At 36.6% G+C, this 14,166-nt stretch overlaps 1 protein-coding gene across 1 annotated transcript; it reads left to right on the top strand.

Moving 5' to 3' along the window:
• The first annotated feature begins 11,233 nt into the window (after positions 1 to 11,233).
• Positions 11,234 to 13,639, top strand: LOC129576277 (probable cytochrome P450 6d5). Its single transcript, XM_055461063.1, has 4 exons — positions 11,234 to 12,550; positions 12,654 to 12,801; positions 12,925 to 13,170; positions 13,257 to 13,639. Exons 1-4 carry the CDS (start codon positions 11,594 to 11,596, stop codon positions 13,454 to 13,456), a joined length of 1,551 nt encoding a protein of 516 aa, XP_055317038.1. The 5' UTR covers positions 11,234 to 11,593; the 3' UTR covers positions 13,457 to 13,639.
• The last annotated feature ends 527 nt before the right edge of the window (positions 13,640 to 14,166 follow it).

Genomic DNA, 14,166 nt, shown 5'->3' with positions numbered 1-14,166 from the left:
GTCTTCTGCCTCTAAATAATGTCCTGTAGACAGTTTGTTGTTGTCTCAAAACAGGCTAAATCCTAGTGTGAGTATGTTAATGTTAATCGACATTGGTTGCAGCAATTTGACGTGTGCCATGTATATGTATCCAACATATGTAAGTGTAACGATGTATTTTGGATATGAATGATAATAATGGTATGTTGTTGTTTGCTATTTGCGTTTCACAGCCCCGCTTTCGCTTCGCTCTCACCTCATTTTCTCACTTGTCGTTTATGTTTTAGTCGAAAATCGTTGGGATGGAGGTGCGTGTGTATGTGCGGGTGGATGAGTATGGTTTATGGTATATTTCGCATTTCATTTTGGCTGGAAGATTAATTTCTCTAGATAAGAAATAAATTAGGTGCGTTGATTTGCGTCAAGTGCGTGATAAAGTATGTCGAATGTGTGTTACTCGGTTAAGCAAAACGTAATTACAGCCCACATACACACACACACACACACACACACACCCATACACACATATATATTTTCACTTTCCGTTTGATTCGATGCATGTTTAACTTGTTACAAACATCGGCGTAGGCTCAGGTAGGTAATAAATAAGTGATCCTTTTGATATGGTTTTAAAAGAAAGTAGTCATCCATGGTATGAATGATAATGACATTAGTTTTTCCTTATGGTTTGCCAGTGCAATGGTTTATCGATGTCTAAAATCGGTGTGATTTCACGATTCGTCCTGCGAATGACTCGGTTCGTCGTTTTACAAATGAGTGTTATGTCATCTGAACCGCGTGTGTTTTCTCTTTCTCTCTCTCTTACTCTCGTCGTATTTTCGCTGTTTGCTGGATTAATTGACGGTAAAATGTTCATGTCTGCATGAGACGCAAGGATTAAGCACTAGACGGTTACTTAAAACACATGAGCCAAACGAATATGCTGATTTTATGTGATACACGTAGACTGTATGTGCGCGCCGCACAAATATGCTGCCATGGTGCATGGTGTGTATTTTCAATGCGGAATGCGTGTGCTTCATTTTCACTTTCACTTCACAAATTCACTGCTCCCTCTCTTTCGGTGTGTATGTTCGATATGCGAAGCGTGTACTTTTTATTCCCGCTGTCGACATTTGCATTGAACTACTGTTATCTATATGTCTGAAATTCATCATCGTCATCGTCAGTGTGTCGAGCTCCTCACAAAACGAAATAATCAAGCATACGAATTAGCCTGATCTTGTCTAAGTGTCCGTAGACATATATATACACACAAGAAAAAAAAATTGCCGAAATAAAGAAAACGAAATTGCTGTATTCACACATATCAAGCGATGAAAAAGAAATATCGCAACAAACGCCAACGGAACGGTTGAAATCGTTAAAAATGGAATCGTATCAAACCCCACACACATATATAATCGACGACGGCGGTGGTGTGTGGTGTAATCATGTACATTTCGCGCTCGTACGCGAGATTCAAATTGTTTATTTTATTGTTGGGTAATGCATGTGAAATCATACATAATGAAAGCACGCATAAATGTTAAAGAACACGAAATAATAGAAAATTAAACACAAGAATGGAGAGAGAGAGAGAGAGCGAACGAAAGGAATAGAAAGGAAGAGAGACTGAGTGTATAATTCGGTGATTGTTTTGTTTTCGGCAATGTGTGTGTGAGTATGAGTGCATGTTTCCGAATGTGAACAGCCCGACCCGGCCAAAGCCGTAGTATTCCAATGTGTGTATGTGTGAGACAGGTACTTTATAAGAGTTGTTACACGTAATTTGCCATGTTCATGTTAAAACAAACGGGTAAATGTTATTCCATTTGCATGGTGGTGAATAGAAAATATATCACGCTTATTGTTCGACGCGATGCGATTAATAATCGAATTTGTATCGTACACATACAGCGAAAAATTTCGGCTTTTCTCGCTCTCTCTCTCTCTCTCTCACTCTCTTTCTCTTTTCCATTCCCACTCACTTTCATTTTGGCCTTAGCCCGCTCGCGCTCTTTATTTTCCTTTCGCTGGCAAACTTCCTTTGCCTCCCAAAGTCATTTCGATTCGGTCATGTACATAACACTTTACGCCGAACATGAAAAATCATGTGTGTGTGTGCTTGACGCGCCATTCAACGTATGGACTCTTTTTTTTCTCCGGCTCTGCCCCACGAAATGGAAAAATAATAATATTAAAGAATGGAATGCTGCTTATCGCACCACTATCAACGAACATGCATAATTACCGAATTTTCAGCAAATTGAGAAGGGTGAGACACACTTTCCAAATGTGTGTTGTTACTTTTTTCGCTTTTTTTTTCGTTTGTACGAATTAGAAATACACTTTGGGAGACGAATCATTTGTTTTTCTTGCTCACCGGTGAATTATTATGATTGTGCTCTAGTCGTGACACTTTCTCTCCTTGCCTTACTTTCTTTCTCTTCCCTCTCTCTCCGCTCTCGCTTGCCATCTTCATTCATATTCGGTGGATGTTTTTCGCTGTGGTGACACTTTTCAGGCAGGCGTTTTGCAGACGGTTGCATTGTCCATAAACAAGAAAAACACCACTCAATATCTGTTTCGAATGAGGCTTTAGACCAAAAGAAATCCTTTTTCAATAGAAACTAAATTCGTTCGACTTTTATTCCAAATGGAAAACAGAGCTCACTGACCTTGGCGCAGTTGGTTTCTTCTTTGACGGTTTCTCTCTCTCTCTCTCTCTCTCTTGTTCTTTTGAGCCATGAAAATGGGATCGAAGTCTGGAAAGTATCATATGCGCTCTTTGGTTAAAAATGAAATTCATCACCAGACTACTGGCTGCCATTCGAAGCACACATATTTTCATTTATATTTGCGAGTTCGGTGGTTTTTTTTTTCACTTCTGTTGCTGCTGCTTGCTTGGTTTTCGTCATATTATAATATATCGTGCCGCACATACTCTAAATAAAAAGGGTGCCATTAGCTTCATTCGAACATTCACACATTGGAAACATAACCAAATTACAATATATTATTTCGACTGAGACTTGAAAAAATTTTCCAACCAAAATACCAGCCGAAAAAAAAAAAACCACGAAAAGTAAAAGAAGAAGCAAAAATTGCGGCGAGAGAAAGCGAAAAACACATCCGAAAAAATGTGGATGAAAGAAAAGCATTACGAAGGAGAACACATGTAGTCGTAATGTGAATATATGTAGATTTTCAGCACGTTGCTAATATGATTACCGGCAAAAGGAATGGAACAAAAAAACGAAAGAACGAACGAACGAACGAACGAGTATGTGTATTATTTTCAAATGTTTTCCACTTTTCGTTTTTCGCACTAGTAAATCTATATTAAATATCGTGCATCATGCACACACACACACACACAATGTGCTCCCACACGAGATATTTATATCATTTAAATAATTTTGTATCAACAGCAACCGCCACAAATCGACGAGAAACGTATAAGTGAAAGGAGAAAACGCGCGCTCGCACCCCGTGTGCATAGATGGAAAAACGACTGAGCTGGAAAGAAAGCACAATCAAATTTCAGTAAAACAATAATTTTCTCCGACAGCATTTTTCGCTTGCATGGGAACGCAAACAAGTGAATCCTTCATCAACACAACCACTGAATTCACTTCCATTCGATTCAATCATGTGATTTGCCATTCCATAAGTATGTGGGAAAATCACAATTTGAAAAATTGATTTTTTTTCAAGAAGGTTTCGAAAATTTAAGTATCAAACGTCTAAATTGAGCAAAAACTTCGAAAATGTAAGAATATTGGGACAAAAAAAAAAATGCAAAGTTCAGGTTTCAAATCTCGAAATTTTGAAGGCAACTGCAATTTTTGACCATTTCAAAGCATGGCATGTTCACTTTTACATAATCCAAGCTATAATCACCATTCTAACTTCATATTGTTTACAAAATACGCATTTTCACGCGGTAAATCACGTATGTAAGCACATGAATACAGTGAAAGAAAAAATCGCGAGCGAGCAAATAATCGTCGCATCATGTAAATTTCACTGTTTCAGCAGTTTATTAAACGCATAAAAATGAGTTGATTTGGTTTTTTCTGTTCGTTTATCACATATTTTCCGTTCTGTTCGCTTCATCCAATTGCGATGCAAATGTGGCCGCAATCCTTGAATGCCATGTAATCTTCGAAGAGATTCAATTGATCAACTGATTAGCATTCAGTGATGGTTGGTTCATCGTCATTGTCTGCATGTCTCTGTCTCTCTTTCTCTCTGTGTGTCTTTTTATTTTCACTCATTGCGACACTTGCGAGTGTGTAGCAAGTGGTGTTAGCATGTGCGTTTTCACTTAGCATAAGTTGAATCTATGCCCGTTTCAGTGATGTGTTTTTTTGTTTGCTAGAAAATCAGCACCCGTACACGATATATTATAATTCACCTGCATAATATTCATGTGCTGATGATATTTTTTTCTCCTCTCTCCCCTGTGTGTTCCATTTTGGTGTGAAACAAACCGCAAAGAGTAAAAGGTAACGAAAGAAAAAATCGAAGGAATTTCACGTCCTGATTACACATATTTAAATACATTTGCACACGCCGACTGTTGGTGTTCGTTCGTGTTTTCGTGTTTTTCTTTTCTTTTTCTTTTTTGTTCTCTGGGTTGGTGTGTGATATGTTGTTTGGCGGTTGGTTTTACGTGCACCAACATTGATTATGCTTAAGCAATTTATGTTTGCGTGTGGATTGGCGACGATGATGACGACTGATTCGTTGCTTCACATCTTCACACTCTCTCACTGAGCCACCATGTCTATTGCGCTCCTTTCTCGCCATTGTTGCTTTTCATTCATACATTCATTCAATTCGCAATGAGTTTTTATTTCAGATCATCAGCATAAAAATGATGAAGTCGAAAATCTCGGGGTTGAATGTGTGGAAAATGAAATATTAAAATAAATATTATACACCGAAGAAGACGAAACAAAAAACCCCTCGTATCTTTCTACATATTATGATCAGGGCTTATGTGGATATGTGTGTGTTTTGGTTGAATGCCTTTCCATATTTTCGTCAGGTGGCCCAGGCAAAGCGACAAAAGAGGAACAACAACAACAGAAAACGAAATCCAAGACCGTAAATATGCAATGGTTAAAAAATGAAAATTATTTTTCTATTTAACTTCGATAAGTCCATGATATGCACTGGCATCTCTGCGTCAATTGTTTCTTTTTATTTGCGTCGCGGGAGAAAGTGGCTCAATGTGAGCCAAATTAAACGTATGAAATGAGTAATCTTATGAATGTGATTATGAATTTTGATGGTTGAGATTGAACGCGCGCGATATGCGACATTATCCCGAGAGAAAAAAAAAGTGGAAAGAAATGGGTGACATCTTCCCTGCTCTCGACTCTCTAAGCGGATGAAATTCGACGACGCATTTTTTTCTCGCCATCTCCTGATGACATGTGAAATAATGTTATTATTGTTTTATTATCAAGTCAGTGTATCATTGCGCTTAACACTTCATGCCGGCTTCAATGCAGTCGCTCGTAAATCGAGCGTTTGAATATGTTTAACGCGTGCTTTTGACACACGAATTATGAAAATATGTGTAATATTCGTTCTATCTCTCTCGCTCTCTCCTTCGTTCCATTTCGCTCTCTCGATATTCCGTCTAGTAATGAGCTGCGACGCGTCTTGCACGTCTCTCACTCATTTGTGATATGTGTATGTATGTTCTGGCATCAAGATATATGATCGCATATGTCAACACACAACCACAAGATGATGAAGCCAACTCACTCCCGAAGCAGCAACACCAAAGGAGAAAAAAAAAATGAATGGATACGCTTAACGTTCATACATAAAATTTGATAAACATAACCAAATGAGGAGCTCAACATATCAACAAAAAAAATTGTGCACAGATTTCATTTAGCCCTCTCATTCCGACTCTCTTTTTTTCCCGTCGCTCTCACATCAACATATCATTCGCTGTTTCGAATATATCGCGATGCAGCGGCACTGCTGCCGCTGCTTATGCGTCATAAGTGATTATGATGTGATTTTTCCGCTGAAAGATAAAAATGTTCGTCATTAATGACAACATTTGTACCGACCAATTTTTCATAGGCAAAACAAAAACCACTTCGAGTTAATCTTAACCTGTTTCTTTTTTTTCGGCAATTCCATCGTCATGTACACGAACACACACACACGCTCTCCCTCTAACCCCAATGCCATAAATTCCATTATCGACATCTCTCTTGCAATTATGCACAAGTGGAAAATTACGTGAGCACACTTTTTTCGGGTGCTGTTTACATGTTCGCCATAAAAAAAAAAACATATTAACAATAATGCGAGGCACACATACACTGGGAAAAAAACCTCCCTAATTGAATCATAATCGTCGCTTTCTCACTGCTTTATGCATATAGCAAATCCACCCGCACCGAAAGGAAAAAAAAACACAGAAAATAAGTTCACATTACAAGCCACATTGCGTGAAATTCGCTGCTTCGAAACAGAGATTTCTATCATTGCCGCTTTTTTATTACTTGAAAAATGCGGCGCTCTATCTAACTAATACAATACGATATGTAGATTTCGTGTGCTCCTCATGAGTGGATATGTGTGCATAGTATATGTATGCTAAGTTGGATATGATGATGAGATAGAGAGCAAGATTTGAGGTACTTCCATGTGCAAAATGAGCTCATTTCGGTTTCATGCATGCGCTCGATTTAATGGTCATGTAACGTGCTCGCTTGCATTTATCGCTATCGAAATATGCACGTAATCATAATACCACCCGCAATAGTCGATGATTCGCACTTAATTTTAGTTTCTTTTTCTTCTTTGTCGGATTCTGTTGTCATGTAATCGAAAATGCAACCGTTTGCTATGAGGAAGTATATTCTTAAGGGTTTTTTTTTTTCTTGATTTTTGTCTCATTTCAACAGATTTTCGGTTTTAGACTCTCTATTATGATATCTTTCCAGTCATCTTATTGAAAAATGACATTTCATCACGAAAAAAATTGTTTTATATTTGAAGAAAAAAAAAAATGTCTCATCGAAAAGTCATTTCATAAGACACATTTCTCTTAATGAAACCTGTATTAAACAAAAATCAAACGCGTTGTAATTAAAAATATGTTTAATGATGAATATTTTTCTGTACAAAAATAAACTATAGTTTGTTGTTTGTTCCATTTATCGATTTTTTCGATGTGCAATCAAAATCTTTCACCGTTTCTTCTATCATGCAACTTCCGTTTGGAGTTGAAAGCGAAGAAAAAAACAGACATCGTACAAAAGTGCAACTCATTCATTTCTCGGATTCGGCCGCAAACCACACGGTGTAGACGAGCAGAGTGAGCGAGCGAGAGAGGGAGAGAGAATGCTGTGGAAAAAAGTAGAAGAAATGTTGTTAATGCCATTTTGTGTATCCATTGACGGCGACGTAAGAAAACTTCGGTTCCCATTCAGACTTAAAATCAAATTACATACGATGGAAAGAAGTGAACCGTTTCAGATTTAACCGCCAAAGGAAGCAACAGTACTACGGTGAAGAAAGAAAAAAAAAACACATACACCATCGCCAGTCGACGTGAAAAGAATTTTTCAATGTAAAAAAGAAGCCCGAAAAAACGAAGAATGACGCGATCCATGGTGACGACACGAGATACGGTTCATTGCCATGCTTTTGCCTCTCTGTGCGCCGCTCAAACTACAATAGAGCTGACGTGTTCGGATTTACAGCCAAATTAAGACTCTTGAGGTGTAACAAATACCAACGCAATTATGTTTACGTCAGCCCCGTGTACAGCGAATGCAATGTGCATTATAACATGCATGCCAAATGTAATTAGTTTACGAGTAAACGTCTTCAACGACGTCTTTCTCTCGATTTTTTTTTTTTTTTTTGCTTGAGCATGTGATTGAATTGCGGAAAAATCAATTTACTAGTTTCGTTTTAAAATGACAGCTCAATTCGATTCTTGGGCCCGATGATTTCGGCTTGAAGGCTCTGATTCAATGATTTTGCGACTCTTGATATGGGCGAAATTCACTCATTGAACTTAGGGGGTATTAATAAATTGATAGCTCATTTGATGAACGGAATTATTGATTCAATGAAAAATTAAAATGAATCCATGACTTAAAAAAATAAAGAGGAATAAAACAAGAATTAAAAATGAACGAAAAACGATCCGAAAAACGTTCTATCAAAAAGCATTTCATGGAAATCCATCAGTTCTCCCTCATTTGTATAAACTCGCCGAATTCAATGCGAAAAAAACGGCTTCAGAATGATAACGACATCTATCAACGTTCGTTACAAGTTTGGCATTTTTTTCCCGTCGATTGCAAAGTTCTGTTTGCATGCAAAATAGGCCAAACTAGCTATGCGTTGAAGTAGCGCCTGTGTTTGTTAAGTGGATTCGACGATTTTTGTCTCGACCATTATTTTTTTTCTCCCCATAAATCTATGGATGACTTTCAGCAATCAGCTGATCGTTGGAGGAATGGAAAAAAAGTAAATATGGTCAACAACAGCAACGACAGGCGAGCGCATTGGCATTGATTTTGTAGAAAACAAACCTTCAACTTGTGATAAATAGGTCGACCCCAATTATATGTTTTAATTCGCAACGTAATTACACTTGTTTAAAAGAGAAAATGCTGAAGAGACACTGACCGACCAGCCAGATCGAGACTCAAATACTTTGGAGAGGAAGAAAAATAATATCGAGAAATCACAAAAGGAAACGGTAAACCCGCCGTCGGGAGGGAGAAGAAAAGTGAACAAAGCATGAACAGTAAGCGAATAAAAAATAGAAATAAATGCCGCATGTGAAACGAAACGGAATTCATCGTCGCGTGCACGAAATGTGCTCAATATTAATATGTTGGTAGTCAAAGCAGTACAACTTTGGATTAATAACAACAACAATAATAACAACGACTCAAAGCAGTCATACCAAATGGAATGTATTCTTTATTTCGGGCAATCGACAAGCGGCTGAACGTATGTAATGAAATAATGATTGGGGTTAAATGCAAGCCGAATGTCGAGGGGACAATCGAATCGTAATTTTTCTTGCTCGCAATTGAAAATTCGTTAAAATTATTTTCGATGAGACTCAAGACACTGACACATTCCGATTATGATTTCACATTCAAAGTTCATCCCCTAGTTCAAGTTTAAGGTTAGCCGTTGTCACAGTGGCAAAATCTCATTTCGTTTTCTTCCCATTCTCTTCACTTTTCCGCGGATTATTCTCTCTTCTTTTCAATGCTCACATGCATGTCACATATATGTCGACATTGAGGTGCTCGGCATTTTTGAAATATGACATTTTCGGGTGGAAAAACTTGTGCATATGCAGGCATGTCACCGTGCTAATAAAAAAAAATACTATTAAAACGCCGTCGTGTGTGTGTTCCTTTTCTTTCTTTTCTGAAAGGAGTTCAAAAATTACGAAAAATGTGCAGTCGTCAACATACAATCAACGAATTGAATGGCACAAAAAAAAGCAGTGAATCTTAAACCCTTTTTTTCCTGCTAGCTGCTTTTTATCATGCTTTCATGCTCAACTCATCCTTTTGGCAAATGTTTGCCAGACACTCACATACACACGCACATATGTTGAGTATGTGACGGTAAATGCTATTATTAAATAGCTTTGCAAAAATGGTATGCATGTGTACCTTTTCAACGTGCAGATTCAAGACAAAAAAAACAGAAAGAATGAATCAAAATTTGTATGCGCTCTCTCTCTCTCGGCTTAATTTACGTTAAACAGTCTCGCGTTTTGGGGAGAACCATTGACGAATGAAACCACATTCATATAGTTTCTTCAAATTCATTATCTCCATGAGCGAAATTTGCGAGCGCATTCAAATGTATACTTTACCGCAAATGCTATTAAAACACACTCGTATAAAAAGTGATGTTATCACCGCGGTTGTTTCCCTCGTCTTTTTATATATACATTAAACATGTGCAATTCGCCGAACCACTGATGAACCATACATAAAATTTCCGCGATACAGACAACGTTCAAGTTTTCCAATCAATATTTGCAGCTCTTGCTGAGATTCATATCAAACTATTGACTTACTTAACGGAATTCGAAGAAAACTAGATTTTTCCAAGAAATAAAATTGGGTTTTGAAAGAAAGAATTAAAAACGTGCAGCGAAATGAATGACAGATAATTTTCATATTGATAAGAATGAAGATTTTTCATTGAAGAACAAGTGGTTTTTACATTTATTCTAGCCACATCAATTTCATTTTTCATTTTTATGTAGCTTCCAAATGCAGAGTCGCTACGCTTCACTTCTTTGTCCAAATGGCACAATTAGCAAAAGTATCAGCAAAATCCACTCAATATTAATGTTATTGTTTTGGTTCCGATATTTCGATAATGGGTAAGCTGCAGAAGGTTACACGGTTGAGAACAAATGTAGACGAATCTGGATTGTTTCAATTTTGAATCATTTATTATCCACATGCATTAATCTCTGTAATTTCAACCAATTTGTACATTTCCATTACCGATGGTTCTGGTATTGGTTAATAATTTATTTATTTATTACGAAGCCTAAATTTATGCCAATATGTGTCCACAGCAAGCTGAGAACATGCTGGTCAGAGATCCAATACGGCATAAATTCCGCCCATGGTGCGTCTTTTGCAAAGAGAATACAGTCAGGGAAGGGATGATATAAAAGTGAGGCTTTCATACCAGAATTGGGAATCCGGAAAACCATGGCAAAAGCGGCCTGAACCGTAGAACCAGGGAAAATACAATGATGAGTTTAATAAGAGGTATATCAATTGGTTTTTCATTCTTATCAAAAAAATAATGAATGTTTTTAAGCAACAAATTAATCTCGGTTAATATTATGCTAAAAAAAACTGGCGCAGATAACTTATCTGAGATAAGATAGAATTTTGCTTCTGTTTTTAACCATGTACGTACACACTCAATATTCACATATACATTCAATGCAGATATCTGCGTTAAAAATGAACTTATCGGTAGTACACATTAAAACCATTCTACTACTCACATTTTTGCATTATAGCCTATAACTAATAAGTACGTTTGTGTCACAAAACAGAATCAAAGAATATCCGCACAAAAGAGAATGAAAAACGATTTTGCCTAACAAACTACATTCTCTATGTGTATGTAAATGATGTGAATGTAATCTCGACCATGATAAGAATATTTCACATTTTTATAATTCACAGAGTAAATGTACAGACAATATTCAAGTTGTAATTTGGGAAGAGCCGACATTCAAGTAATTTTTTGTTATAAAGTAAACAAAGCAAGCAAATTGAATAAGCTATATAGAACAGAAATTGAATTTATTCGTGGATTTTCACAAAATTTATTCAAAGATTTCAGCAAAGTTTTTTTCAAATTATAAAGATTTTCTATCAGAGTCAATCTTGGTTTCAATTGCTTAAACAGTAAAGTAATATATAAAAACAAATGGTATTCATGGAGGAATATTTTCATCCATATCCAAAAAGTTTTCATCAAAATAAGCGAAATTGATCTAATTCTCTCGATCTGTCTAAATGATACACTGGCACACACGATGACGTTGCTGTTAATATTAATCTCCGTGTTGACAACATTGATTGTAACCGCATTCATTTATATCAAATATAAATTTTCATACTGGAGGCGCAAAGGTGTAGCATACGTAGGGCCGTCGATACCGTTTGGAAATTTTGGCGCAGTTATAATATTGAAAAAGTCATTTGATCAAGTCTTAAACGAGCTGTACAATAGCTCAAATGAGCCAATTGTAGGCATCTACACAGGACTACGTCCATCATTGTTGATACGCGATCAATCAATTGCTCGCGATATTTTGATAAAAGATTTTCAAAGTTTTTGGCATCGTGGCTATCACTATGACGAAAAGCTAAATCCTTTGGCGGGCAATCTGTTTGCAAACAGCGGTGAAAAATGGAAAATGATGCGTTCAAAACTATCGCCAGCATTTTCGTCCAGCAAAATCAAAGCAATGTTCGACACAATTGTCGACTGTGGCCAATCCCTTGAGAATCACATTGCCAAGTATGACGGGAAGGAGATTGAAGTGCGTGAAATATTCGCCCGTTTTACAACGAATGTGATTGCATCGGTGGCTTTTGGCATCAACATTGACTGCATTGAAAATCCAAACGATGAATTCCGTGAATACAGTCGACGATTCTTCGAAACCAATGCTACATGTGTGTTTCGCTTTCTCATTTCATTTGTGAGCCCATTTCTGACAAAACTACTTCGAATTCGATACACTGACACAGATGTCGAACACTTTATGAGAGAAACCATTCGTCAAAATTTAGATTACCGTGAACAAAATGATGTGATTCGCAAGGACTTTTTCCAAATTTTGATACAATTGCGAAACGCGGGAACAGTTCAAGGTGACAGCGATTGGAGCACAAAAACTACGGCTGAAAAATCATTGTCATTGGATGACATGACCGCTCAAGCGTTTATCTTCATTGTTGCTGGCTATGAATCTTCGTCGACCACCGTAAGTGAGGCTTGAAATTGGCACATTTTTTGCCATATTTTCATTCTCATTGGCCAGAATTTAGTCTCGAACATTTTTGTGGTAACTTTTTTTTTTCTTTCAGATGTCATACTGTTTGTATGAGCTTGCGAAAAATCCAGAACTTCAACAACAGATTTACGAAGAAATCTTGAGTGTTTTGAGAAATCACAATAACCGAATAACTTATGATTCGCTTAGTGAAATGAAATGCTTGGACAATTGCATTGATGGTAAGCACAGATTAATTTTTGTTTTTATCATTTCCTATTACAGATAAATTCTTTGAAAAGAAACTGTTCAAATTCTAAACTATTGACACACATTTTTCTTCATTATTTCTTCGTTTTCCATAGAGACATTGAGGCTATACCCGCCGTTTGATGCCTTAACAAGAGAATGCACAAAAGATTACACGATTTCAAATTCGAATGTGGTCATCGAGAAGGGAACTCCGATATATTTTTCCATTACTGGTCCTCAATATGATCCACAGTTCTATGATCAACCAAACAAATTCATTCCAGATCGATTTAAAGACCATCAAAAATCTGTTGATGCACCATTCTGGGTGTTTGGAGATGGTCCAAGGAACTGTATCGGTAACTATCGTATTTATAAATATAGTTTTCTGAATTTCTTTACAAAAATAAACGTATTTTTTTTCCAATGGCCGAAACAATTTCAGGAATGCGTTTGGGAAAAGTTCTATCGAAATTGGGTGTATGTCTGCTTCTTCATAAATTCGAATTTGAATTGGGGACGCAACACATGAATGCAGAACTCGAGTTTGAAGCAAAAAGTATTGTAAAAGCACCAATTTCTGGCATTCATTTGAAATGCAAAAAAAAGCCATACAATTCTTTGTATAAGAAAAGCGGGAAATGATTTTTTTATTTATGAAGAAATCATTTCGATATTTAGAAATAATTTACCTTCCAAAAGGTTAAACATTTGAAATTTGAAAAAAATTTCATGATAATTGGTAATATGAAAGGTATTTTTCCATCTCATCGCTGAGTGTGATGCTACTACATGCTTTAAACCTAATAAATTGATAATTAATTCAAATTGTCACTCATTTTTTTATTCTCAAAATGTACACATAGAGAAAAAAAAAAGTCGCGTTTCTTGGTGTTAGTGATTCTTTTTCTTGATTCTGACCGAAAGTTTTTTTTGCTACTATGAAACATTTTTTTTCGCCGAAAAATTTTTTGGTTGTGTTGGTGTGAATTTGACAGCGACAAAAAAATTTTTTTTTCGAAAAAGAATCTGTCACTCGTCACCAACACAACCAAAGTTTTTTCGACGAAATTTTTTTTCTTCATAGTAGCAAAAAAAACTTTCGGTCAGAATCAAGAAAAAGAATCACTAACACCAAGAAACGTGTCTATGGATTCTAATATTCGAAAGAAGTCCGTCTTCAGTCTTTTTTTTTCATACCGTTGAAGCATTCGAAATTGAATTCAACGTATCGTAATGACGCAACATCAAAAAGGGTAAACAAAATCATTGGCACTATAACATGCATTGCTGTTGTTAGGGTTCACGGTGTTACCTCTTATTTGAATGTGAATGGCATATGTTTTACGTGTGTT

Source organism: Sitodiplosis mosellana, unplaced genomic scaffold (genome assembly GCF_009176505.1).
Source record: "Sitodiplosis mosellana isolate CC-2019 unplaced genomic scaffold, AAFC_SMos_1.0 Smas_scaffold_6181, whole genome shotgun sequence".
In the NCBI taxonomy this organism is placed as follows: domain Eukaryota; kingdom Metazoa; phylum Arthropoda; class Insecta; order Diptera; family Cecidomyiidae; genus Sitodiplosis; species Sitodiplosis mosellana.
The sequence above is the reverse complement of the archived record's forward strand: the minus strand, read 5'-3'. Positions and strand labels throughout refer to the sequence as shown.